General features: G+C 40.9%; 3 protein-coding genes across 6 annotated transcripts; 2 read left to right on the top strand and 1 right to left on the bottom strand.

The window, feature by feature from the left end:
• Positions 1 to 283: 283 nt before the first annotated feature.
• Positions 284 to 2,071, top strand: LOC143861275 (uncharacterized). The gene is made up of 2 exons (XM_077372217.1): positions 284 to 1,069; positions 1,181 to 2,071. The coding sequence occupies exons 1-2, from the start codon at positions 284 to 286 to the stop codon at positions 2,069 to 2,071; spliced, it is 1,677 nt and encodes a 558-aa protein (XP_077228332.1).
• Positions 2,072 to 9,741: 7,670 nt separating this feature from the next.
• On the top strand, positions 9,742 to 19,588 carry LOC143860060 (4-hydroxy-3-methylbut-2-en-1-yl diphosphate synthase (ferredoxin), chloroplastic). Its single transcript, XM_077370574.1, has 20 exons — positions 9,742 to 9,898; positions 10,890 to 11,138; positions 11,584 to 11,741; positions 12,294 to 12,400; positions 12,497 to 12,597; positions 12,712 to 12,788; positions 12,975 to 13,094; positions 13,190 to 13,420; positions 14,121 to 14,237; positions 14,338 to 14,412; positions 14,517 to 14,594; positions 15,167 to 15,226; positions 15,345 to 15,407; positions 15,625 to 15,769; positions 15,883 to 16,021; positions 16,241 to 16,318; positions 16,574 to 16,733; positions 16,846 to 16,944; positions 17,480 to 17,584; positions 19,212 to 19,588. Exons 2-20 carry the CDS (start codon positions 10,922 to 10,924, stop codon positions 19,314 to 19,316), a joined length of 2,235 nt encoding a protein of 744 aa, XP_077226689.1. The 5' UTR covers positions 9,742 to 9,898; positions 10,890 to 10,921; the 3' UTR covers positions 19,317 to 19,588.
• Positions 19,589 to 21,151: 1,563 nt separating this feature from the next.
• On the bottom strand, positions 21,152 to 26,121 carry LOC143862592 (V-type proton ATPase subunit G 2-like). 4 transcript variants are annotated; one of them, XM_077373655.1, is made up of 4 exons: positions 25,990 to 26,121; positions 22,873 to 22,976; positions 21,598 to 21,698; positions 21,152 to 21,518 (listed from the first exon to the last, which is right to left on the bottom strand). In XM_077373655.1, exons 2-4 carry the CDS (start codon positions 22,958 to 22,960, stop codon positions 21,375 to 21,377), a joined length of 333 nt encoding a protein of 110 aa, XP_077229770.1. In that variant the 5' UTR covers positions 22,961 to 22,976; positions 25,990 to 26,121; the 3' UTR covers positions 21,152 to 21,374. The 4 variants fall into 4 exon arrangements, with proteins under 4 accessions (XP_077229770.1, XP_077229772.1, XP_077229773.1 ...); XM_077373657.1 differs by lacking the exon at positions 25,990 to 26,121 and adding an exon at positions 25,858 to 25,887; XM_077373658.1 differs by lacking the exon at positions 25,990 to 26,121 and adding an exon at positions 25,723 to 25,742.
• Between the last annotated feature and the right edge of the window lie 888 nt (positions 26,122 to 27,009).

The following is a 27,009-nucleotide window of genomic DNA, read 5'->3' as shown; positions in this document are numbered from 1 at the left end:
AATACTGATGAGTGCACAAAATCTGCTAAGCGCACGAATATGCTGCGATGAAAACGGGCTAATTCACCCCCCTTGCACGCCTTATATTCAATGGCCTGGTAAAGACACCCCCTAGTGCAGATAATTCATCCCCCTTTTCAAACACATTTCCATTCTTACTCGGTGTGCTTGCTAGGTGCAAGCGCTCAGACCTCGACGAAACTTCGCAAGGATCCTGGTGGGATCCTAACTTGGTGATTGGATGGGGCTTCGCACAAACACGGCGAACTTGGGTCCGGTCAAAATGGGGTGTCTACAGGCTGGAACAGAAATCATCCCCGTACCACCAGCGGAGCAGGGTCCTTCAACCGCCAAACCACTCTGGGAAGTGCACGTGGACGGATCTTCGAACAAAGTTGGCTGCGGAGCCGGTCTGATTCTAACCGGGCCGGACAGCTTCACTCTAGACTACGCCTTGAGGTTCGGATTCCGCACATCTAACAATGAGGCTGAATATGAAGCCCTTCTCGCCGGAATGAATCTTGCAGTCCAAACTGGCGCCCAAAGATTGAAAGCCTACTGTGATTCCCAGTTGGTTGCAAACCAGATTCAAGGAATATACGAAGCCCGTGACGAGCGTATGATCAAATACCTCTCCCACGTCCGGCAGTTATCCACCAAGTTCAAAAGTTTTGAGTTCGTCAGAATCCCCAGAACTGAAAACACGAAAGTAGACGTGCTGTCTAAGCTAGCCGCATCCGGGTATACGACTCTCGGAAACATATGTATGGAGTTTCTACAGAAATCCAGTATCGAAAGAAAGGCCGTTGAAGTCATGCAGGTGGAGCACGAGTCCTGCTGGATGGACGAGATCATCGACTACCTGCATAGTGGGAAACTGCCCGAGGCCAAGAAAGAAGCCCGCAAAGTGACGCAAAGAGCAGCCCGGTTTTCACTCGACGGTGAGAACCTGTATAAAAGCTCCTACACCCTCCCATACTTGAAGTGTCTCCAGCCCAGCGATGCCGCGTACGCCCTGCAAGAGACTCATGAAGGAACTTGTGGGGAACATTTGGGGGGCAAGGCCCTGGCGATCAAAGTTTTGCTGAGAGGTCTGTACTGGCCGACATTGAGACAAGACGCACTGACCCTGGTCAAGAAGTGTGAGAGATGCCAGAAATTTTCCCCCACCATTCATCAGCCCGCTGTATCTATGGCTCCAATCATCAGCCTACTACCCTTCGCGATTTGGGGGATGGACATCTTGGGCCCCTTCCCGCCGGCCTCCAGAAGGCGCACCTTCGTAATAGTGGCCATCGATTATTTTACCAAGTGGGTAGAGGATGAACCTCTAGCCCAGATTACCGAGCAGAACGTGCAAAACTTCTTTTGGAAGTCAGTGGTCTGCAGCTTCGGGATCCCTCGTGTCTTGATAACAGATAACGGTAAACAGTTCGACTGCCGGAACTTTCGGAAGTTTTGCTCCGACTTGAAAATTGAGCAGAGGTTCACCTCAGTGGCGCACCCACAGACCAATGGACAGACGGAAGTGACGAACCGAATCTTGCTGCAAGGGATAAAGAAAAGGCTGGACGAGAAAGCGGGCCGATGGGCAGATGAGCTTTATCACGTCCTATGGGCGTATCGTACCACCCCGCGCGCACCAACGGGTGAATCACCATTCAACTTGTCCTTTGGAACAGAGGCAGTAATACCGGTCGATGTAGGCACCCCGTTCCCCAGAGTCACCAACTTCAATGAACAGCTCAATGGTGACGGGCTCCGCGCAAATCTCGACTTATTGGAGGAAGCCAGAGAAGAATCCCGAATAAGAGTCGCCGCCTACAAGCAGAAAGTGTCCCGCTATCATGACTCCAGAGTACGCCCCAGAGAATTCCGAGTAGGGGATCTGGTCTTAAGGAAAGCTGCTATCTCCCAACCCAAGAAGGTTGGAAAACTCTCCCCAACCTGGGAGGGTCCCTACCGAGTAAAAGAGGTGGTTCGTCCGGGGAGTTATAAACTGGAAACGCTCGGGGAACAGCTACTACCCCATGCCTGGAACTCAAAGAACCTTCGCAAATACCACCAGTAGCGAGCTACCCGGCGCAAAAAGGACTTTGTAAATATATACTGAATATGAATGAAAGAAGCCATTTTGCAAATCTCTTCGTACTCATCAAATTGGAAACCCAGTTCACTAAAACTAGGGTACTTGATGCTTGGTTCACGGCTCATCTCCGCAAAGATCGGGAGCCCACTCCTGGTCCGGAACCAGCCCGGATGCAAAAACCAAAGCTCCTTGGAAACCCAGTTCACTAAAACTAGGGTACTTGAGGCTTGGTTCGCCACGGCTCATCTCCGCAAAGACTGGGAGCCCACTCCTGGTCCGGAACCAGCCCGGATGCAAAAACCAAAGCTCCTTGGAAACCCAGTTCACTAAAACTAGGGTACTTGAGGCTTGGTTCACCACGGCTCGTCTCCGCAAAGACTGGGAGCCCACTCCTGGTCCGGAACCAGCCCGGATGCAAAAACCAAAGCTCTTTGGAAATTTAGTTCACTAAAACTAGGGTACTTGAGGCTTGGTTCGCCACGACTCGTCTCCGCAAAGACTGGGAGCCCACTCCTGGTCCGGAACCAGCCCGGATGCAAAAACCAAAGCTCATTGGAAACCCAGTTCACTAAAACTAGGGTACTTGACGCTTGGTTCGCCACGGCTCGTCTCCGCAAAGACCGGGAGCCCACTCTTGGTCCGGAACCAACCCGGATGCAAAAAACCAAAGTTCCTTGGAAACCCAGTTCACTAAAACTAGGGTACTGGACGCCTGGTTCACCGCGACTCGTCTCCGTAAAGACTGGGAGCCCACTCCTGGTCCGGAGCCAGTCTGGATTGTGAAACCAAAGCTCCTTAGAAGCCCGGTCTGCTATTATCAACCTAAGGCCAGGGCGCCTGTCTGGAGCAATATCAACACAGTATACGGCCAAACGGTATAAAACAGAGACAGACAAGCGAAAAGGAGGTAGACAATAAAAGTTTACTTTCCATTCATGAGTTAAGGCCTCGAAGGACCATTACAAGATTAATGCCTCAAAAGGCTGTTACAAAAAGTTGGGCCTCCAAGGGGCCATTACAAAAAAAAATCGCTCAAAATAGAAGGAAGAAGGGGGGATCAAGACGCCTCCTTGCTACCCTCCGGCGCTGAATCAATCTCCGGGACCACGGGTGCTTCCGTGGTGGCCGGCTCATCACCACCAATCGTCGGTGGGTCGGGGAGGACCATTCCCGTCAGGACAACGCCCGGATTTGATTCCTTAACCTGCTCAAGGCAGTCAAAGAACCCAATTTTGTATGCCTCACTAGATAGGGTGACGAGTTCGTCCTCCTTTCTTTGAACGGCCGCTTCTTGGCTCTCTCGGGCTCTCTCCCTCTGGACGTTGAGGGCTTCCACCGCTTTCTCCTTCTGCGCAGTCAGCTGAGCTGCAAAATCTTCTTTAAGCCGCTTGTTTTCCTCAGCCGATTTTTCAATAGTCCTCTGAAGCCCTTCTGCCTCTCGGATCAGCTTCCCATTCTCCTCCTCGGACTTCGTTATCGCCTCCGCAAATTTCTGACTCTTCTGATTGAAGTCATTATAGTATAACAAAATCTGCAGGCAAATCGGCCAGTGTTAGCACAGAAAAGCGAGGAATAGAGCAAAAATAAATAAACACTTGAAAGCCATCTCACCTGGTAAGCTGACGAAAAAATAGCCTCTTCAGCCACGGCAGGAGGTTCGTTGAGAACCTGGAGCTTGTCACTACTAAGAAGGACTTTACTAAGGAGCTCCTTAGCCACCCGGGTCTCACCCAGGCCGGTGTCGTTCTTCTGGACGGCCCAGTTGGGCCGAAAAACATTGTCTCTGGTCCTCACCGCGGGAGGACGGGCTCCAGCTGATACCCCTCCCGACTTGGAAGACTCCATGCCACGGCTATGGGCGCCCACCAACTTAACTATTGTCTTGGCTTTAGCAGGCGGTGCCGTGGCCTGGGATGGCGCCGGACTCGCCATTTCTACGTTCTTTCTTTTCTGGCCCTGTTGGGCCTTCCCGAACACCCCTTTCCTCATTTTGTCTATCAAAGACTGTTGCTGCATCTCTGAAAATCGACACACACAAGCAAAACAAGTCAAAAGCAAGGAAAAGAGGAGAGATAAGTCTTAAACAAGACTAGCCACGTACGTGCCCGGGTCGCAGTACTAAGGCCCAACCCAACCAGAACCTCTTCCCCTTGGAAGTCCGAACAATCAGTAGGTCCCTCACGGTCCAGCACCTCCCGAAGTAAAGCAAGCGTCCTCGCATCCTCACTCTCAAGAAACGGCTTGCGACTCATCGCGACTGTATCCGGGGTGCCCCATTTCAAAGGAACCGGCCAGGGCTCGCTGGACTCCCTGTCCTCGACATAAAAGAACATGTTTCTCCACAAGTGTATCGAGGAAGGAATGCCAGTGATCATTTTCACCTCCGGGCGCTGGCTAATGTAAATCCAACCCCCGCCCTTGTGCCTCTTCAATTGCGCACACACGCGGAACAACGGCACTGACAAGTTCCTCCGAAGCTGGCCCTGAACGAGGTATACGAACCCTCTCAGCAGCCTCCATGAGTTGGGCGCTACCTGAGCTGGAGCCAGCCCGTAGTATTGAAGCACCGAGGCGAAGAACGGGTGCAGAGGAAACCTGAGTCCGGCCCTCAACGACTCATCATATATGCAAACATCAGAGCTTTCGTTACAAGCCCTATCTCCCTCCATCGCCTCCCTCAGCCCAAACCTGGATGGAATGCAGTATTTATCCCTAATCACCGCCATCGCGGACTCATCCAGGTAATTTCCCTCGTTGAGTGCCTGTATGTTGTATTTAGGATTGGCATCCATCCGGGCCCTCGCAACGACCTCAACGGCCCGGCCAGGGAGAAACGTTGTGGACGCCTCGCCGGCGTCACTACCAACACTCCCCTTCACTGGGACACAACTATCCGTCAGAAGCGGAATGGTGTTCAAGTCCAATATCACTTCGTCCTCCACCACTTCCTCATCGCTACCTATGATATCCACACTGACCTCTGGACTTGCCATTTTCGGGGCGGGTGACCAAGTCTGCCTATCCTGGGTCCTTATCGACGATCTAGACCCTGGACTACTAGAAGACGACTCCCCCGAATTGGACTCGGAACTAGAGCTACTACTTGACATGAAAGCAGGAAAAGAAACGAATGAGACGCGCTCAAGAAAATTACCAGTCAGGACTGAAATCCCACGGTACCGAACTGAAGGCTCCCGAATCCACCGCCGTTCACAACCACAAACTATACGAGCCGAACTGGCCTTAGCCGAACTAGCAGAGCTAAAGACAGAGAAAAGAAGGAGGAGGAGAAGTAAAAAGTGAAAAAAAGTGAAGGGTGAAAACCCCCTTCTTATAGGTTTACTTAAGGCGGTGTGCATTAAATGAAGGGCACGCATTTCGAGGGCGTTTGACGATGCCACGTGTCTTTCACTGTGGAGGATAACTCTCAAAACAGATTCGAGTCCGGCGACAAAAAGCAGTCCGGCCCAAGCCGGACTGGATATGACGCGTCTCGCTAAACGATAAAAAGCAGTCCGGCCCAAGCTGGACTGGATATAACGCGTCTGGCTAAACGACAAAAAGCAGTCCGGCCCAAGCCGGACTGGATATGACGCGTCTCGCTAAACGACAAAAAGCAGTCCGGCCCAAGCCGGACTGGATATGATGCGTCTTGCTACGCGACAAAAAGTAGTCCGGCCCAAGCCGGATTAGATATGACGCGTCTCGCTACGCGACAAAAAGCAGTCCGGCCCAAGCCGGACTGACAATTTCCGGACTGATAATTTCCGGACTGCTCCAATTTCCGGACTGGTAATTTCTGGACCGCTCCAATTTCCGGACTGATAATTTCCGGACTGTTCCAATTTCCGGACTGATGATCTCCGGATTGGTAGTTTACGGGCTGCCCCAATCTCCGGACTGGTAGTTTTCGTACTGCTCCAACTTCCGGACTGGTAATTTCCGGACTGCTCCAATCTCCGAACTGGTAGTTTACGGGCTGCCCCAATGTTCGGACTGCTCCAATTTTCGGACTGCTCCAATCTCCGGACTGGTAGTTTACGGGCTGCCCCGATCTCCGGACTGGTAGTTTCCGGACTGCTCTAATCTCCGGACTGCTCCAATTTCCGGACTGATGATTTCCGGATTGCTCCAATTTCCGGACTGCTCCAATCTCCGGACTGGTAGTTTACGGGCTGCCCCAATTTTCGGACTGCTCCAATTTCCAGACTGCTCCAATCTCCGGACTGGTAGTTTACGGGCTGCCCCGATCTCTGGACTGGTAGTTTCCGGACTGCTCTAATCTCCAGACTGATAATTTCCGGACTGCTCCGATCTCCGGACTGCTCCAGCCACCGGACTGATAGTTTCCGGACCACCCCCAATCAGAGATGTACTCACCACATTTCCCCAAGTCATCATAATAACTTGAAGAACTGGGGGGCAACTGATGGGGTGTAAAAAGACCAGCCTATCAACCGCCGACACGTGTCCCGGGGAGGGCCCGCCACAGACACCACAGACCAGCCTATTAGCAGTCGACACGTGTCTCGAGGGGGCCAGCGCAGACCCCGCGTCAGCAGGGGTAGTTTGGTAATTACAGCAGAGTAGGTGAGCTTGAACCTATAGCTGGTCGGCACCTGTCTTGGAGCATTAACTCCCCAACTACCCCATTTTTCCTCTATAAAAGGGCTCCCAAAGCTCATAAACAGGGTAATAACTTCTTCACCCACCACTCTAAAACTAGCTCTGCACTCTTGCTCATACTGACTTGAGTGTCGAAGGGCCTGTCCGGAGTAACACTCCGGTTGGTCATTCTGACCTCGTTTGCTTCTGTGCAGAACGCAGAACGCAGCGGAACTCAGTTCCACAAGACTCATTCCCTTCACTTCGGCTCCTCGAGTCCTCCAGCTCGGCTCTTACGTCACTGTCATATCTGTTACCGATTTTAGGCCTAACAATTCTATCAGTGGGTTTTAGAAGAAGGGTACAGTGATCGGCGCTGTAGCTCTTGGAAAGAGAACTTCTTCTGATATACTCATCAAATTCCCTTTTAATTAAGAAAATTCTGGTTTAATTGGGCAATTCTCATTTGATTCAAAATATTCTAGACGTTTAATTGGTTGAGATTTTTTAAAGTTTAAATCAGGGAATAAAAAATTCAAGATTTTTCAATAATTCCTAATTTGTTTGGAGAATTTTGTAAGATGACACTTCGGCTCTGTTTGTAGTTACCTTGTAGATTAGTGGTATAAGAAGTCAATAAGGAAGAGACAAACATTTGATTTACCTAGAATTTACCCTGTAAAATAGTGATAATTAGTGTTTGGTTGCCAACCTAATATACAAAAGAGAAGAGAAGAAAGGGAAGAGAGAGAGAAAAGGCAAAATTTTCCAACCCAATTTCCACCTTTTTTGAGAAATTTGGCATCAAGGGTATAAGGAGGGAACATGGATGCCACGCCGACATGGAATAATTACTATTATTTTCGTAGGTAAGCTGGGATTGAGCCTCCGACCTCTAGGTTGTAAAGCAAAGCCTTTACCATTGAGCTAGAGGCTCAATCCCTGCAATAGTTACTTATGAATGTTGTATGGTAGCCTGCAGGGATTGTGATGCTAAATTGGCAACCAAACACCATAAAGCTAGAGGCTCAATCCCTACAATAATTACTTAAGGATGCTTTGTTCATTTCTATCTCTATATTCTTACCAGAAAAAATTCTATTTCTATACTGTAGAGCTTCATCCCTAGTGCACTATTTATGGCCACCGCTGTTTGAAGCTTTCTTGCTGGCTGAAATAAATGCGGAGAAGAAGAAGAAGTAGAGGAAGAGATTATCTCAATTAGGACCATCTCTACAAATACGATTACATTTATAAAATATTTATTGGCTACAACAAAATTTGCATTTATGAGGTTTTAAATAATGTGGGGCATGTTATGGCTACCCAAAAGTTGTGCATCTATTCTATACATCGCTCAACTCGTGAGTCGACACAAATGTTGTTATAGGTCCCATCCTGAAAGGACATCACATTTGTAAATTAGGGACTAATTAAGAAAATCAACGGTTTAGGCCTTGTTTTTAAGTCCAATAAAGCCTATTTGTTTAAGATTATGATGACCGATTGTAAGTGCTTAACTAATTATTGGACTCAAATTTAAATGTAATTTTGTGTTCAATAATCGGTTTAGCACTCACAATCAGTTGTCATGATCTTTTAACGATCCGAGCGAGCCTGAATGTGACTTCATGAATCAAGGGCATAGGATCATCTGATCAAGGTGCTCTCAATGTCAATGGCATTACCCTAAAGAGGGTTGCTAGCAGGTTTAATCACGTAAATGAGGCAGAAGTGGAGCCTAACAAGTGTCTTTCTGGAGGGATCGTAAAAGTAACTTTCTTTTTAGCATTTTATTTTTAATGAGTATGCTTGAGTCGCTTGTTCATCAAACTAGTGCACGATAACCATGAGGTGGCCATTTTCTTTTCTTTATTATTGTTGATTTAGTTATCCCTCCCACTTCTAATTAATAATCAAGTTATTAAAAGATATATACCTTATTTTCACTTGATGAATCAACTAAAAACATTAGCAGTTTAATCTAATGTTAGTATTGCTTGATTTTTTTAATGGTAGTAGATTTCATAAAGAACAAGAGAAAGGACCGAGATGGTTGATACAAAGATAGAAAAAGAAAAAGAAAAAATGTAGAGACGAAGCGTAGGAAAAAGAAAGGATTAGGTAATGATTCTCTCCTAGACGTGGAACTCGATGAAAAAGATAAAATTTCAAATTTCAAATTAATATCATGACTCTCCTCCAACAATGTATTGGCTTGGCGAAGTCTTGCTTGTAGATTGTACCATACAATGATCCAAACGGTTCATTTACCTAGCATCCTATGAACGTATTACAGCCTATTTACGTTGTGGCCCAAAAAATAAACGGTTCGGATCATCAAATGAAGTGGGCCCCTCAATAGTTTTTAAAAAATATTGTACTTCAGGCCCACACAACATATTAAATCTCCTTAGGCATTTCCTTGGAAAATGATTGAGTCCAACCGAGACCAACCTCTTTGGTGCCATTTCTTGTTCATACTTCACGGTTTCACCCACTAAACATACATACATGTGGATCTTTCCCTCTCCTCAACCATTCACCCTTCCTTTCATGCGCTACATAAAATATGGTTACAAGTTTCACATGGTCTTGTAGCGTGGGAAAAGTAACCCACATGTGTTTAATTATTACCTAATAAATCGTGTGAATCTCGTGCTTTTGGTTTGAACCAGGGGAAATGTACGTAGACGTATATTGCTATTGCCAATCTCCGAATTGGCAGTGGACCCCACGCACAGAACCTTGATTTGTTGCTGACACGTGGATGGCTAAAATGACCAAACAGCCCACGTTCACCATCGAATGCCTTCCAAAATAGGAATATCTTCTTTAGTTTGCCAAAAGATGCTTCCACGACAACAAAATGTTCACCAGCTATAGGATGATTCAAATCCTTGTTTGACGCTTTTTGACGTCAATTCACATCCAGAGTGGTGCGAATCATCCTACAGGGGATGCGAATTTATGATCTCCCAAAAAAGAAATGCTGTCTACATTTGAGCATTCTATTATTTTAACTGCAATATAATGACGTATTTCTCGTGTCCTAAATTCTAGAACCCTTGTCTTTGGTTGTTTTTCTCGTTGCCCTCCATAAAAAAAACCCCTTTATATTTCCCAAAATCTCGGCATCTGAATCGACACAGATTAGCCCTCTTTTCCCTCAATCTCTTCTTCTTCAGCTTCTAAAGATTCAAGGTAAGCTTTCGATTGAATCTAATATTTTTCTTCCAATTCGAATTCGCTACAGATTTTCCGTTTTTGTGTGTGTTTTTTTTTCTCTGCTTACATACTCGAATCTGTGGTGGATTTTTTGTTTTTTGAGCTTTGCAAAACATACTATGTGAAATCTTTACTGTGAGTGAACTGTTTTTTTTTTTTTTTAAAACCTTTCAACCGATTTTGACAGATTGAGGGTTTTTTTGGGAGCTTTTAGGGTTAGCAGTTACTGATTTCATGGATTCGTAATGGATTTTGTACTTTTTGGGAGATTTTTAGAAGCTTCTATGGTTAGACTTATCATATGTTGGGAACTCGTGACGGATTATTACCTTTTCAATGCTTTTTGAAAGGGGTTGAGATCGTCTTCAATAAAAATTTTGGTCCATGAGTCTAAGAGATAGTGAGATTTCCATTAATGAAAGATGTAAATCCATTTGAAAATAAAAAAAGAAACCTTATATCTCGGACGAAAAGAGGTTATTTTGAGGTCCATGGTTTAAAATTTCGGTTTCGGTAACCGTTTCAGACCCCACCGAAAACTGAAATTTCGGTGAAATCCGAAATTTGGTAATTTGGTTCGAAATTCCGGCCGAAATTTTGTAACACTTTTAAAAAATAAATAAATAATGGCATTTAACCGAAATTTCAGACCGAAATTACCGAAATTTCGGTCTGAAATTCGGTAAATGGTGAAAAATGAAATTTCGGTTTCGGTCCCCCGAAATCCGAAATTTTGGACCAGTTCGAAATTTAAAACCATGTTGAGGTCCTTAGTTACACAGTGTCTATTTTTTCTTTGATAAAATAAGGGTATTTTTATGGTATTTTTTTAAATTATTTTTAAAGCGGACTTTGGAAATGGTCTAGCTTGTGAATTTTTATTCAGAATAATTAATAGTGAATTGATAGTAGTATCTTTTGAAGCTTTAGCTTGTTTAACTGGGTTTAGTTCCATTGCTACTTGTAGAACTATAAAGGTGAGGTTGAGATTTTGGGGGAATGGCTACCACGATGCTCCCTACTTCGTTTTCTGCTCCGAAGGGTGCAGATTGTTGTTTAGGGTTTGGGAAAAGCGTTGATTTTGTGAAGGTTAGATGCTTGCCTGATTTACAGAGGATCAAGTCTAGGACGACGAAGATCTCATCAATAAGGAATTCGACCCCTGGTCCAGAGATTGTTGAATTGCAGCCTGCTTCAGAAGGAAGCCCTCTCTTAGGTATAACTCCAACATTTACTTTGTTTTTTAAACATATAGTTTGATTGGTTACACATTGGTTGAAGGTTACTAGGAAGAATTGATATTAGTTTAGTCACTTTGAAGGCTTTGAATGAGAGTTTCTTGGAAATCCAAAATCTTCTCCTCAAATTTTCACGATTTCGCTTCTCCATCACCAGAAAGAGAGCCTATTTACTTATATTGTGTTGAATTTTTATTTCAATTTTGTTGTTTTCTCTTCGGCAAAGGACTTTTCAAGCTTTGGTAGATGGGCCTTTTGTCAAATGTTTATTTGGGTTCCTTTCTTTGCAGAAACTGGTATAGCTGGTTCCACATGGAGATGGTTTATAAGCTACTATTGCTTTCTTTTGCAAGAAAGGATGTCTTTTTGCTGCCTTAAATATTATTATTTTTTATCTGACAAGGCTTATTCTCCCAATTGTAGTTCCTCGGCAAAAATATTGTGAATCCATACACAAGACTGTCAGGAGAAAAACCCACACTGTGATGGTAGGAAATGTGGCTCTTGGTAGTGAGCATCCCATAAGAATTCAGACCATGACTACATCTGATACTAAGGATGTCGCTGGAACTGTCGAGCAGGTTCATTCGTTTCCATAATATCCTGTTATTGATAATTTGCGAACCCAGTCTTCATAACCAATTATGAGTTGTGAACCAATCAAATGTTACACTATATTTTTCATCTGGGTAAATTTTGAAACATCATGTTGTTTTCAGAAAGCTGCATTTTCTCTTGTCTTTCTGTAGAAGTCAAAAGAAAAATTATGCAGCTTAAGTTGTGAAATCCATATGTCTATCTAAGCGCAACCTTGCTATTCTTTTGGAAAATTGTACTGGATTTGAGTAATTAGACATGATTTTTTTTGGGAAATGATTTCAGCGCTCCATTGTTTTGATAAACATGCGCTCCACTTGTTTGTCGTGTAGCATTTAAAGGTCTTTAAGAGCTTTTTGAGAACCGTAATATTCCTCTGATAGCCCTTTAAATACTACACGATAAAAATTGGAGCGCTTGTTTATCAAAACAATGGAGTGTAGAAAGCATTTCCCTTTTTTTTTTCATTCGTTAGAGTCAAATAGTGATAACTTTAACACCTAATCCTAAAGTGACGGGTTCGAATTTTTGGGTAGGTGATGAGAATAGCTGACAAAGGGGCAGATATTGTTCGGATAACAGTTCAGGGAAAGAAAGAAGCAGATGCTTGTTTTGAAATTAAGAACACGCTCGTTCAGAAAAAGTAAGGCTTAAATCTAATGACTGTCTGGGCCTCAGGAGGAACTTAATTGCCTAAGGTTTTTTTTAAGTTGCATAGCTAATTTTTCTGTTTATGCAGTTATAATATTCCTCTGGTGGCAGACATTCATTTTGCTCCTCCCATTGCCATGAGAGTTGCTGAGTGCTTCGATAAGATTCGTGTGAACCCAGGGAATTTTGGTATATCCAGTTCACCTTTCCTTCATGCTATTTTTTTAGATGGTTTATAACCTTCAAGATTGCTACATGAAATGTTAGTTTCCTGCAGTCACTGAGACAGTTGCATGGTTGCAGCTGATAGGCGGGCCCAGTTTGAGCAGCTGGAGTACACAGACGATGACTATCAGAAGGAGCTTGAGCATATCGAGCAGGTGAAATAAACTAATTTTACCACAATGGGTTGCTACTCATGAAAAGATATCTGAGGCTATTGCAAACGGATTTTTGTGACCATAGGATGGGTAGAAATGGAATAGTCGAATTTTTCCTTATGCTATATCGTGTCAACTTATGATAGTTTTATATCACTAAATATTTCACTTTTCCTTATTAAACAGGTTTTCACTCCATTGGTTGAAAAATGTAAGCAATATGGAAGAGCAATGCGCATTGGAACCAATCATGGAAGTCTTTCTGACCGTATCATGAGCTACTATGGTGACTCGCCTAGGGGAATGGTGAATATACTCTTTCTGTAAAAACTTTTGGGCGTGTGTTCTTGTACCTTGTTCAAAAATTCACGCTGTCAATGTCTTCCATAATCCCGCAACAGGTTGAATCTGCATTTGAATTTGCAAGGATTTGTCGGAAGTTGGACTTCCATAATTTTGTCTTCTCGATGAAAGCAAGCAACCCAGTGATCATGGTCCAAGCATATCGTTTACTTGTTGCAGAAATGTATGTCCAAGGTTGGGATTATCCTCTGCACCTAGGAGTTACTGAAGCCGGTGAAGGTGAAGATGGACGGATGAAATCGGCGATTGGAATTGGAACCCTTCTTCAGGTACTTGCTCTTTGTGAAACGACCAATTACTCCAAAAGCTTAAGCTGTTGGAGAAGGCGTTATTTAATCTTTTGTACTTTAAGACTCCCCTTCACGTGTGGCCCCTCTTTTTAGGTTGACCTGCACGTGGTACATGTGGCCCCTCTTTTTGGGTTGGCCATTACATGTGGATTTTTAATATCAAGGATCTGATACCATGTGAAAAAACCAATTACTCCAAAAGCGTAAGCCGTTGGAGAAGGCGTTATTTAATCATTTACACTTTAACACACTTCATCTCCTATGTAATCGATGTGTAACTATCTCATATAGTATGCTGGCATTATGAATTTTTATTTTGTAGAGGCTTTCAGAGGGATTCTAGTCTTGATTTTGCAAATATGGTGTCACGTATTTAACTAGCCATTCTTTTTTAATTTGTAGATTAAAAAAATCTTTTTTAATTTGTGGGTGAAATGTATTCAAGCCTCACCATGCTGTAGATATTGGTTATGCCACGAGACATGTAAGGCATCATGTATAAATTTAAATTGAATTTTTTTGTAGAAAATTATTTTTTATCCATACCCAGATGAATGATGTCTTTATGATATATTCCGTCATTCTAGCTGCTTCTTATCACTATGTATTGTTGTTGAGAAACTTCGTATTAAGAGATAAGTTATGGCAGTATAATTGGTGAACTTTGTGTGGCATACAGGATGGTTTGGGAGATACAATCCGGGTTTCCCTCACAGAACCACCAGAGGAAGAGATAGGTCCTTGCAGAAGACTGGCTAACCTTGGCATGAAAGCTTCAAATCTTCAGAAAGGAGTGGTAGAGTTTTAAACTATCCTCTATCATTGCCAATTCTAAATGCTTTGACTTCAAACCCTTTGTGAAACTGCTGTTGCTCCCACCTGGTGTTTTTGAACAGGCACCATTTGAGGAAAAACACAGACATTATTTTGATTTCCAGCGGAGGACTGGTCAATTACCTGTACAGAAGGAGGTTAGTATTTCTGCTAATTTCTTTTGATAGTGTAGGGGACACCCTTTTGTGCTGTCTGATTACTCTATTGCAAAACTTAAAAATAATCATTTGTTTGATTATAGGGTGAAGAGGTGGACTACCGTGGGGTCCTGCATCGTGATGGTTCCGTTCTCATGTCTGTGTCTCTGGATCAATTGAAGGTAATATTTAGCTCAGGCCCTGTTCGTTTTAGATTAAATTTGGCGTCCGACAATAGGTGTGGGGCCCACAATCGATTGTCACAATCTAAAACGAACAGGGCCTTAGTAGTTTCTCCTTGTTATTTAATTCTCTCACCATCTACTCTTACTGTCTCATAGGATAACAAAGACCACTTTCTGGGTCCTGTTCAATTTGTTTGAAATCCAATTTAGGTGTACAGACTATAGAAAAACTCAAATTTTTGTCATAAATCACAACATGGGTGAAGGATCACTATGAGGGATACAAACCTGTAAATATGTAAGCCGTGTTTTAGTTTACTCAAAATAGACAGAATAGCCAATCCTCCCAGCTGTTTTTTAATACATGAGGGACAATATGTTACCTACAAGGATCAAGTTTGCTTGAATTAATCTAATTCCTTTGCTACCATTATTTATTGAAATTTTATGACTGACCATTAAGTTCCATTTCCCAGTTGCATATTGACATCTGGTTCTGTAATTAATTTGGCAAATTCCTATTTACTGATTTGCGTGACCATTATTGTTTTGATGGTGTGTTTTATCAGACACCGGAGCTCCTGTACAAATCACTTGCAGCAAAACTTGTGGTTGGCATGCCATTCAAGGTTTGGATGACAATATTTCTCCTTCTGTGCAAGTTTCTGAAATGACATGCCACCTGGGTCCTTTTGTAGTCAGGCTGGGTTTAATAATTTTCCTAAAAATTTCTGACGTGAAATGCAGGATCTGGCAACGGTAGACTCCATCCTTGTGAGAGAGCTTCCTCCAGTAGAAGACATTGATTCTGTGAGGATCTTATCCCTTTCTTTTGCTTTGTTAAATTTATAGACGAAAACCCCAATAAGTTAATTATGATGTTGCTACATCTAAATGAATCTATTACTCATTGATGCCTTTGAAATCTCACACCCATAGTTTATTTCTTGTTCTTAACAATGTTAAAGTCAGTAATTAGAATGGATATAAGGAGGTGACCTTAAAATTTTCTTTTTTCAATGATCAGAGGCTGGCACTCAAGAGGCTGATTGATATAAGCATGGGAGTTTTGACTCCTTTGTCTGAGCAGCTTACAAAGCCATTACCCAATGCCATGGTCCTTGTGAATCTCAAGGAGTTGTCAACCGGTGCTTACAAGCTTTTGCCAGAAGGCAGGTTTTGCTTTTTAGATTTTTCTGGGAGTTGGATAATTAATTACTGAACTTCATTTATATAGTCATCGCATTTATGGTGTTACATTTTGCTCGTTTCCTCTTACTCTCAGGTACACGTTTGGCTGTATCTGTTCGTGGTGATGAGCCATATGGGGAGCTGGACATACTCAAAGATGTGGATATTACACTGCTTCTTCACAATCTACCATATAGTGAAGAAAAAATCAGCAGAGTACATGCTGCCAGGAGGTCATAACATTAGAAATCTTGAACTTTACTATCAGAAAGAGAAACTCAATTTATTGTGCATAAGTTCCCCTTCCTTTCTTCTTGTCTTTCCTTAGCCTTTTTCATTTTTCATTGTTAGCTAGTTTTTTGCTCTATGCCATTGCCTTGTCTTTTCTACCAAAGTCATCTTTCTGCAAGTGTTTAGGCAACAGTAAGTCTGAACTTCCCGTTCTTCTGCAGGCTCTTTGAGTATTTAGCAGAAAATGCTCTGGACTTCCCTGTGATTCACCATATACAGTTTCCTGAAGAGATTCACAGGTAATTACAAATCCCTTTAAGTAGTTTATTAAGCAGTGTACTGAGTATTACTTGGGGTTTCAACGAGCCAGACCCACAAGCTGATTGGATCCATAAATTTTCTTGTAGTCAGATTGGACTCAGATTTGGGCTATTCATTTTTTCCAGCACATAGACACCTTTTTTTTTTATTTGAATGGTTTCACATTGGCACCCCTAAGTATTACATAAGCAGACATTCTTTTTTTCTGCTCATGGTATTTTTGCAATTTGCAGAGATGATCTAGTCATTGGTGCCGGTAGCAATGCCGGTGCTCTTCTTGTTGATGGCTTTGGTGATGGACTATGCTTGGAAGCTCCAGGCCAGGATTTTGATTTTCTGAGGAATACGTCCTTCAATTTACTCCAAGGTTGCAGAATGCGTAACACGAAAACGGTAAATTATGTTACTTTTAAATGTTAACCTATTCTCCAATTAGTGGATGTGGATCTTGATGCATTTGTGAATAGTTGTGGAAAGCCACCCAAGCATTTGAATCTTCTTGCAGGAGTATGTATCTTGCCCGTCCTGTGGAAGGACTTTGTTTGACCTCCAAGAGATAAGTGCTGAGATAAGAGAGAAGACAGCCCACTTACCTGGTGTTTCGGTAATCTTTGAACTTTCTTCAACTATGTGATCAAAAGTCATTGATAAACAGCTTGCTTCCTTAATAAGCTTATGTTTAGAAAATCAAAATTGACTAAAAAATCAATCTTGTGATTTCGATGTTTGACTTTCCAGGTCAGTGGGAAATTGATGAAAACAAATAATTCGAAAAAAGTAGTTCTGAAAATTAGGGAAGAAGAAAAATTAGTGACTGACTGACTGTAGGCCTATGCTGATGGACTTATGTTTTAAGTAGGACATTTCAAACTTTGTCCATGTGCATTGTGTAACGGGAAAAGGAAAATCTAGGGTTAGGAGTTAATGACTAAGGAAGAGAAGAATGATCAATCGAAGGAAGAAAGATCATTAGCTCCGTAGAGATGATATATGGGTTAGGAAGTCTGATCAAGGAATTGTCAAAACTTCTCCATTTTCTTCATAACTCCTTAAAAGCTATGATTAAGGGGCTTGATTCCTAGCTGATTATCACCTGATTATATGTTGGACTAACATAGAAGTTTTGTTGGCGTTGGCAGATAGCAATCATGGGTTGCATCGTGAATGGGCCAGGAGAGATGGCAGATGCTGATTTTGGATATGTAGGTGGAGCTCCTGGAAAGATCGACCTCTATGTCGGGAAGGTATGTTGTTTCTTCCTCTTTACTGCTTTAACATGATATATATTATTTAAGAAACTGTTTTTTTTTTCCTTCAAGAATTTAGTTCTCCTAACAGTTGGTAAAACCAGTGCTAGAAAAGGAAAATGAAAACGAGATCATCTTCTTCCCATGCAAAGAAGAAAGAAGAGCAATGGCTTTTTTATTTTTTGAGACCATGACAAAGCTTTTTTCTTTTTTTTTGAAAAGCGACAAGAATATATGTATTAGCAATATACGAGGATTACAAAGTGAAGGGACAAGATGTCCCTTTGGATACATCATATGGTGACCTAGAGGGTCACTTTAGTCCCCTTAAAAAACAAGAAACAGTAAGGACCCAAAAACTATTCCCCCTACCCCCTTCGCCTTGCATGTTTCACACCCCCAAAACATTTCCAAATTTGAGATCTTCCCGGAAGATCCCTCCCAAAAAACAATGTATCCCAACAATACAGACATTTGAATCCGATGAACCCGGTGTCTCCGCTGTCCCCGGTATCTCCACCGGTCCTAGATCCAGCAGTTGATCCACTTGTGGGTTTTCAGCAGGGTTGTTAGTGGTCCTGGCGGAGACCATGACAAAGCTTTATTAGAAACGAAACCGAATTACAAGAAGGGCTGAGCTTGCCCAACACACAAGGCGTCTCTAGTGGCCCCCCTTCTGCCACAAGGGAATCTCAATACAATAGCATCTCTAAGAACATGTGGTAGTAACTGGTCATCCCATGACAATTGTAATTTCATAGTGGTGGTTATATAATCCTTTCTCTTGATCCCAAACTACCCTTGAGCATTTTGAATCACCATTCAAATTTCACTTCCTAGAAGAACTCCAATTACTGAGCCACTCGCAACAATCCTCAAAGGCTTTAATAACATTCACCAGCTTCCAGGTGTATAAATTCAAAACTCGCTTGGAACTTGAAACTGTCAAGTGCTTAAGCAAGTTGAGTTTGAAAGGTTATTGATATAATGCAAGTTTTTATAGCTATTGTGTACTAAATTTTAGTTTTTAAGAGTCCTTGATCAGGGCTTTCAGTACCTAGTTGATTATTTAGTTCTGGGGCTCTAAGAAGGTTTTATTAGGATGACTCAGCTTGGTGAGATTCTGAAGTATCCAAATCAATTTTGGCCAGCTCATTAAGATGAGATTCACCTATTTCTGGTCATGGAATTATAACACCTGAAAGTCCTTACGCACAACCCTGTCTACCGTCCTGACCTTTTTTAGCATTGTTGAGGTCTGTATTATCCTGAGGCTCTGCTTCTTTCGACTTAAATGGGCGTTAAAATAAATTTTACGTCCATTTTAAACTAAAAAATGAGCATAAAATTTGTTTTAAGTCCATTTTTACGTCGAAAGAAACAGAGCCCAAATGTTTGAATTTTTGTTTGTGAGCTCTCAAACATCAGACGCATTTCTTATAATACTGACACAAATGGGCACTCCCTTTATTCACCATACCCACTTTCAGATAAAGCTCATTCATCATTTGCATTTCAATTCCCAGATAAGACACTTTCAAATTTCAGTAGTTCGCCCATACAGTTACCATAAAACTTTAAGCTCTAACTATAAACTATTATGGTGTCTGGTTGTTTTCCATAGACGGTGGTAAAGCGAGCAATTGCAATGGAGAACGCTACCGATGCCTTGATTCAGTTGATTAAAGATCACGGCCGTTGGGTGGATCCACCGGCCCAAGAAGAGTAAACTCCGGCAACACCAGATTGCTAAATATCATGAAGCTTGGGAAGATCCTCTACCTATTAGTCCTGCACAGCACAAATAAATACTTGGTAAGCAAGAGAAGACCATGGAAGATTCTTCTATGGGAAATTTTATAGTTAAATATATAGTCTGTTCTTCATGATTGGGTAGTATATTATTATTCCCACATGTATATTGTAATTCCATACAAGGAATTAACAAATTGGTCATTTTCTGAAGGAATAAATTATTTGCATATTGAGATAAAAAAGAAAGTTCATAGGAAAAGTATGGAAAAGTGAGGACAAGAAAAAGATTTCTACAAAAAACATTTTCTCTGCGACCAAAGAAGAACCCGACTAGGGTAATGTAGTGAATGGAATGACAAATCTGTGCTCAAACTAAATCAAAAATGAAAAATCACTTTGGGTACGGGGTAAAATCTTCATGGTAAAAGGAATATTCCATGGAAAATTTTCCAGTGTTAAAAAGTTTTATTCTGGAAAAAGTTTTCCATGGGAAACAAGGGAGACACTTCCTCCCCATATACGAAAATTGTCTGCTTACTGGAAAGAAACTCTATTCTGGGTGTATGACTGGCGAAACCTAGGATTCTCAAATTCCGGCCTTTGGTGGTTGTTCATACAGACCTTTGTTCTTGGATAAGATATTTTCAGAACAAAATTGGAGGACAGTAGACAAGATAGCTAATCCCAGGAACAACTTATCCAAGGATTACTATCCCAAGGTTGGAACCTCTTTGTGTTTTTTTCCAACCATTTTAAACAAAATGAAGGGGACTGATTAGGGGTGCAATTTGGGACAGATCGGGTTGAGACTTTGGTAAAAAATGAATTGGAATCGAGTGAAACCCGACCGATTTTATGGTAAAAGCTCAAACAAAATTCCCAAAAACCAACCCGAATTGCATCCTTTGGATTGATGTCTGCACGACCATCTTTTGATAATGGGACAAGCTCACTTTGTTTTACATTATTTAACCAGCGTTTCAGGCTATTACAATTCCCAAACAGCTCTCCGAAGCCAATCAGAGAAGTGTAAAACAAAGGGAGTCGTCCCATTAGCAAAACATGGTTGTGCCGATATCAGTAGCCAAAATAAGAGTTAGTCATAATACCCGGGAATGGTAAAGAATAAGTACTTTTTTTTTAACCCGGAATTTATCTAGGAACCCGGGGTGGCACCTGAAATTTTATCAATAGAAATAAAGAAGTACAAGAGGACATGTAATATTGCCTCTAAAACCCATACAAAATAATAAAGAAACCACGCCACATATACAATACTTATCTAACTCGAACATTAGGAATACCGAGCTGAAAAGAAACTACTTTTTTATCTAGTTTAGTAGTGTTATGGTAGTAGAAATAAAATAAATTCCGGGTAAAAAAAAGAAAAACAAATAGGGGTTCAGCCTCTTGGTCAATCAGTTGGGGCTTTGTTTTTCAACCTTGAGGCCAGATCTCAGTTCTTACCAACGGAAAAATGCGTCCATTGAGAAGATCTCAGTTCTTACTTCAGTTAGCAATGAAATGTAACAAGTGAAACAACCAATTACTCCAAAAGCTTAAGCTATTAGAGTTGGTGTTATTTAATCATTTATACTTCAACACTCCCCCTCACATGTGGCCTATTGGCCCCTCTTTGTTTTTTTTGGGTTGGCCATACACGTGAATTTTTAATATCAAGGACTTGATGGGTTTTGAACCCACGGCCTGCCTTGACGCAATAGCTCTGGTACCATGTGAAACAACCAATTATTCCAAAAGCTTAAGCTTTTAGAGTTGGTGTTATTTAATCATTTATACTACAACATATCCATATAAAATATCAAAGGATTTATTTTGTTATTGTAATTGTTAAATGTTTGATAGCAATGAAATCGGAGTTGTTTTACTTGAACAAGCACAAACCCAGATCAATCATTACAAGCAATATGTGAATCAAATGGAACTAAGCATCCTTCATTGGATGACAACATAAATCAGAGAGAAGTCCACAAGGAGAGATGTTCGGCATACCAGCTTGTACAATACTAAGCTAATTCTTCACAGTTGTCACTTGCTTCAGAAGCATGTGAACAACATCATGTGATATACTAGCCGCCTCAGATTTCAAGTGATGGATCTTTGCCCCAGTTTCTTGCTCGAGACGCTTAACGTTCGAGCCCGAATCACCGCTGCTCTGTTTGATTGTTAAGTGACAAGAGTTTAGTATCTAGGATTGGGGAAATGTTACTAGAAATGGGTTGCTTGGCGATTACCTCGGCGACTTTTTTCTGAAATTCAGCTTCCATATGAGCACGAAATTGGATGATCTCCTTTTCAGCATCTTCCTTTGCCTGCTTCAATCGAGCCATTTTCGCTGGAAATCAAAGCAAGAAAATCAGAAACCTTCTCCAATTTATGGTACTCAGACAACAATTTTTATACAGATATGTGACTTGGATACAAACACGAGACATGAGTGGAAGTAGAATACTCGGAGATTCCAAACTATAAATACACAGAATTGCCGAGATGTTCATATGATGCATTCAGGTGAACAGAAAAACATTCAAAGAACATCTTCCAATCTTGTTGGTGTTTTGACCCCATGGTGTGGTATTATATTTCTTTGAATGTGCCACACACACACACAGGACTTGCTAGGCAATTTGGTAGAAAGCCAATTTGTGGCTCACTTTTTCAAGAGAGAACAGCCAACTTTAGATGAACTAAATGAATAAGAAAAAATATAGTACGAGGTGGCAGCTGCTTGTTCAATGATTCAGCCATTTATCTGCTAGGACTTGTGGATGGGTATGCATGTCTCTAGACTCTACACAGACACACACCTATATTACAAGCATTCTTTTGAATGGAGTAATGGACTAAGTACCCATGTGAGAAACCTGCTGGATTCCAACACTTCACAGACTTGGTGTGACACTTCTAGATCTTTTATCTATTTTTTTAAAATATTACTAGCACAAATTTACAGTTGTCACAAGTATCGACTGTTATCCATATCCTACTAGTAAACTTTTTAAATGAAAAAAAAAATTATATTTACATTACCCATTCCCCCAAAATATTACCTGTTAAAACTTTTATTATGTGAAGGTACTAAAATCTTCGAATTGATTAAAATATATTGCCGAATTCACAAATTCATTATTCCAGGTTTGCTGAATTTTACCCTATTAGCCCTTACTAGTATAGTAAGTCAGACACTCTTAACTTGATAGGGTCCAAATCATGTCCTAAATGCCCCTATTAGCAGTAAGGGTTAGTTAAGAACCCACCCTGACAATGTTTGTTTTGATTTTTGCATATAGCCACTTTTTTTTCAGTTTTGCAGATGCTTTTGCACATGGTAACCAACACATCACACAAACCACAGATGGTCCTGATAACACCATCTATTGAGGAATTTTCACTGCCATGTCATTGATGTGTTTGATACTGAATTTCCTTTAAAGAAAGACAAGTTCCATTGTTCCATAATATCTCATGTTTGAAAATGTTAGAATTCAAATATGTCAGGGAGAAATTACCATTTCTAGCAGCATTGACAATCCGTTGAGCATCTTGCTCGGCAGCCAGCAATAGTTGAATTCCACCTCGACCTCTGTTGGATTCCATGGTTGCCGGAAAATACCTATTAAAAAATCTATCAGTAAAATCAATACATCCAACATACTGGAGAAGGTAGAAACAGAAAAGAAAGAGAGGGATAAACTGTTTTAATTACAGTTTGAAGACAGATGTTTTATTTTTCCATTTGAAGTGCCAACAGATAAAATGCACAGAGAGATAGTGAAATGAGGTATACAGCAGCAGGAACGCGATTCTTTCAACATATGGTCCCTTCAGACGTATATATGTCTAAAAATTATACCTTTTACTCTATGATTTGGGGACACGGACACAAGTGTCAGACACGGCAAGCCCCCAAAATTTAGAAACGGGGACACAGCTAAACCAGAAACGGGGACGCAGAAAAACTAACAGGATACAATGAATATAATATCGGAATACGAGTTTGTTTAGGATTTTAGGTTTAGTAGAGGGGAAATAACAACAAATATTAGTTAAAGGATAGCTAAAATAAGAGTTTATAATATAGGAATTAAGAAGAATTAATGATAAAAGAGATAAACACAATATATAATAATAAAACACAATGTCATAGTTGACGCAATAACAAAAATGTGTCAACACGCCTACATTAAGTTTGGCACTTCTAGCAATACATTTACAAGTGTCGAAAGGAGTGTCAACACATGTGTCGGCAATAAATTCAAAGTGTCAGCTAAATCATATCTTTTACTCGAGGCCATAGTTGCGGCTTTCTCTTATTTGGCCAATATAAGTATTTTCCTCATTCTATTGTTTTCCAATTCCGTATATTTCGGGAAATGGTGACACCCATTATTTCAAGTTAAGTATAATTTTCCTCCTACTCTCAGGTTAGCAGGGCATCAGAATCCAGAGTCCTCCACTTGTTATTAAATCCGAAGTAACGATACAATGGAGAAAAATGAGGAGGAGCTAACACATTGTCTCAACACCCATGAGGAAATTGACTCTTCAGAAAAACAACCGTAGACAATGTCGAAGGACTTTGGGCAATGATGATAAGGATAGAGAACTTAAATCCGAAAAGAAATACAAGAAGAAAATGTAGACACTTTTTTACTTATATTGTCACAAAGAAGATTGAGAGTCAGAAAGCATCTCCGAATTGAATTGAACAAACATAGAAGAGCATTTTGGGATTGGGTCGGGATAATAAAAGCTGAACAGTAAAGAAGCTGCAATGCAACCCTGACAGGAGAACTAAAGGAGGAAGCTAATGTACCATAACAGAGTAGAGTTTCACAAAGCACCACAACTCAAATTTACTTAGCCCTCACAGATGTTAGAGATGAACTTTTAAAGCATAGGCCCAAGTTCAACACAATTAACAGTTTGGAACCTAAACAAAAATGCTCCAAAGAGTGACGAAAAAAGTTAGACTGTTGAATGGATAGTAATTAAGGAGGCCAAGTTGAAAGGTTGAGGCTCAAGATGCATGGTGTTTTTGTACAGTCGGACCGCTCTGATAGCCCGTTTAATCTGACAAGAAAGAAGGAACCAATACACATGAAAGCACAAGTACCCACAGGGAAAAAAAAAACTAATTGCCAGAATGACATGGCAAAGGACCTGTAGTACATACTAACAAAAACTTCACATGAGAACAGGACTCCAATAAAAAAACTTAAGTCTATAATCATCTGATGTACAATCTTCCAATATAAATGCCTACTTCGAAGTCTCTTTATCGATTGTGTTATTCAGGCTTTAGCTGAGCTGAGACTATTCACTAAATTGAACGTTTAAGAAAAAAGTGGTCGCCTAGTAATAGTAACTTTCATGTTCAAAGGGTTCAAAGGACAATTTCCAATATATTAGTTCTGCGTTACTTGGAACAAAAGGAGGCGAAAATGAGTAAAGGGCACAAACTATCTAATAGCAAAATTTTAAACATGGCTACCAAACAAGTTGCATAAGAGCATCCAATCACCAATAAGAGATGCCATTCTTTGTAGTCCTAGGCAGGTTTTTACTTGTACTTTGTTTTCACTAATATTTTTATAACTTACAAAAATAAATAGAAATAAAAAAGAAAAAAGTTTTTAATCAGCTTCTCTGGATCTGATACAGCCCAAAGATCAACCCTGTTTGTCCTAGCAGTCACAAGTAAAACTAGACATTGAGGTCACGGGAAAGATCAAAAGCTTCCTATAAACATAAGAGTGAAGACACCCAAATCTAGTATCTATCTTAAAACTTTCTTGAGGTAAGTATTAGAAATTTTCTATATAATCCTGCAAAATGTAGTTGTAGTTGTAGAATACTAGATGTCTTCCATCCTTTATGCAGAAAAGCATCACTACAAACCCTAGTGAAGGTTTGATGTTTGAATAACAGAAAGCCTAGAAATGATCTATAGAATCAGTCAATCATAATTTACACAAAAATTCTAAGTGAACCCCACATGAAAATAACACATTATACTATTTTTTGGAACCTTAAACATAAAATAACGCAATAAAAAAGAGAAAAAAAAAAGAACATCAGAGAAGTGCCAAGTAAACAGTTAGCAACCCAATGAACATGAAGGAACCATATAAAACGATCATCAAAATCTAAGCTAAAAGACCCCAATCTTCATATAAACCTAAACCCAGTAAGATTTTGGGGAATATTTCTACTTCAAGATCCAGGAACAGCAGTGTTTGATCAGCAGCAGGGGAAAAAAAACTAAAAGCAAATCCAGAAAAGTGTACCATTGTCTGCAACTTTAAACCTAAAATACTACAAAAAATTTAAAGACAAAAGCTACTTCAGAGAAATACCCAGAAAATTGAACAAATCTAGCAGCCTTAAAACTTGAACAGAATCCATCTACAAAGTCTAACAGAACCCATCTGAAAAGGAATTGATTTTTAAAAATAAAAATAAAAAATAGTATCCCAATATAGATTACAAACCGTTCTTTTGCTTCCCCAAGAAAAATGGTAAAAAAAAGACTACAAATCTACTGTAACTTATACAAAAACAGAAACATAGAAGTGGGAGACAACACAAATCAAGAAGAGAGAGATGTTGGGTTTGAAACGTACCTTTAGAAACGGGATCAAACGAGAATTTCAACAAGGGTCTGGGTATATGTAGGTATTGGCTGCAAGGTAGAAATATTCCAGGAAGGAAATTATATTTAAAATGACTGAAATGCCCCTCAAGGGTAGGGAACTAGGGGTATCCTAAAAACTAGGGTTGCAACTTGGATCGGGCTCAACCCATTTTGGCTCGGGTTGGGTTGGCATTTCCTTGGGTTGGGAAAAGCCAACCCGATTTAATTTCAGGTTGGGTTAGGGTTGAGGCCTTTGGGCAACCTGAGTTTGTCCTCTAATTTTACTGTGATACATTTGTTATTTTTATTTTTCTATTTTCCCTTGGCTAACCCGACTCAACGCAACCCAATTTGCTAAAAAACAGGTTAGACGGGTTGGGTTAGGGTTGACCATCGTCAGCCCGAGGCTCAGGCTGGGTAGGGTTAGGGTTGAGGGAATGCTATCTTGAGTTGGGCTAGGCTTGGTCTCAACCTGATCCATGTTGCACCTCTAGTATCAACGGATCCACTAAGATCAGATCCACATATATCTTAGTCACGATCCATTGTCCAGTTACATTAGATTCAGATCTTACTTCCCATTTCTCGGTCAAGATCCATTTCCTATCAGATTGTCTAGCAATGGGTTAGGAACTTAGAGTGAGAGAAAAAAGATCAATTTCATATTAGATCGTCCCGCAATAATATTGGACCATTTGGATTTCAAGAAAAATATTTCTGATGAAAAATTCTTTTTTCGCATGATTTAAAGGGAAATAATATGATGTTGGTTGCTTTAGAGGGATACATTAAATTGAAGGTCCCTCGAAGTAAAAATTGAATGAGGTTGGTTCAAGCTATCAATTTTAGTATGTGAAATAAGTAGGAACATTTAGAAATATTTTTTCTTCCCCAACTTTTCTAGAAAATTCCCGCAACCAAACAAGACCTAAAGTTATTAAAAATTGGACGGTATTTTTTTTTTGTAAAATAGTATAATAAATTCGGATTTAGGACTATCCATCGGGTT

Source organism: Tasmannia lanceolata, unplaced genomic scaffold (assembly GCF_043159265.1).
Source record: "Tasmannia lanceolata isolate RefF3 unplaced genomic scaffold, GAP_Taslan_0.1 ptg000037l, whole genome shotgun sequence".
Taxonomy (NCBI): Eukaryota; Viridiplantae; Streptophyta; class Magnoliopsida; order Canellales; family Winteraceae; genus Tasmannia; species Tasmannia lanceolata.
Note: the sequence above shows the minus strand (reverse complement) of the source record. Positions and strands in the feature narration are given on the sequence as shown.

Bases quoted from the DNA above. Each gene is read 5' to 3' on its own strand.
- LOC143862592 (XM_077373655.1), bottom strand. From the start codon at position 22,960: ATGGAATCCAACAGAGGTCGAGGTGGAATTCAACTATTGCTGGCTGCC. The intron at 21,699-22,872 runs GTAATTTCTCCC...TTTGATTTCCAG, and splicing joins TGTCAATGCTGCTAGAAATG to CGAAAATGGCTCGATTGAAG. The intron at 21,519-21,597 runs GTAATCGCCAAG...ACAATCAAACAG, and splicing joins TTCAGAAAAAAGTCGCCGAG to AGCAGCGGTGATTCGGGCTC.
- LOC143860060 (XM_077370574.1), top strand. From the start codon at position 10,922: ATGGCTACCACGATGCTCCCTACTTCGTTTTCTGCTCCGAAGGGTGCA. The intron at 13,095-13,189 runs GTGAATATACTC...ATCCCGCAACAG, and splicing joins GTGACTCGCCTAGGGGAATG to GTTGAATCTGCATTTGAATT. The intron at 16,022-16,240 runs GTCATAACATTA...GTTCTTCTGCAG, and splicing joins AGAGTACATGCTGCCAGGAG to GCTCTTTGAGTATTTAGCAG.
- LOC143861275 (XM_077372217.1), top strand. From the start codon at position 284: ATGGGGTGTCTACAGGCTGGAACAGAAATCATCCCCGTACCACCAGCG. The intron at 1,070-1,180 runs GCGATCAAAGTT...ACCATTCATCAG, and splicing joins ATTTGGGGGGCAAGGCCCTG to CCCGCTGTATCTATGGCTCC.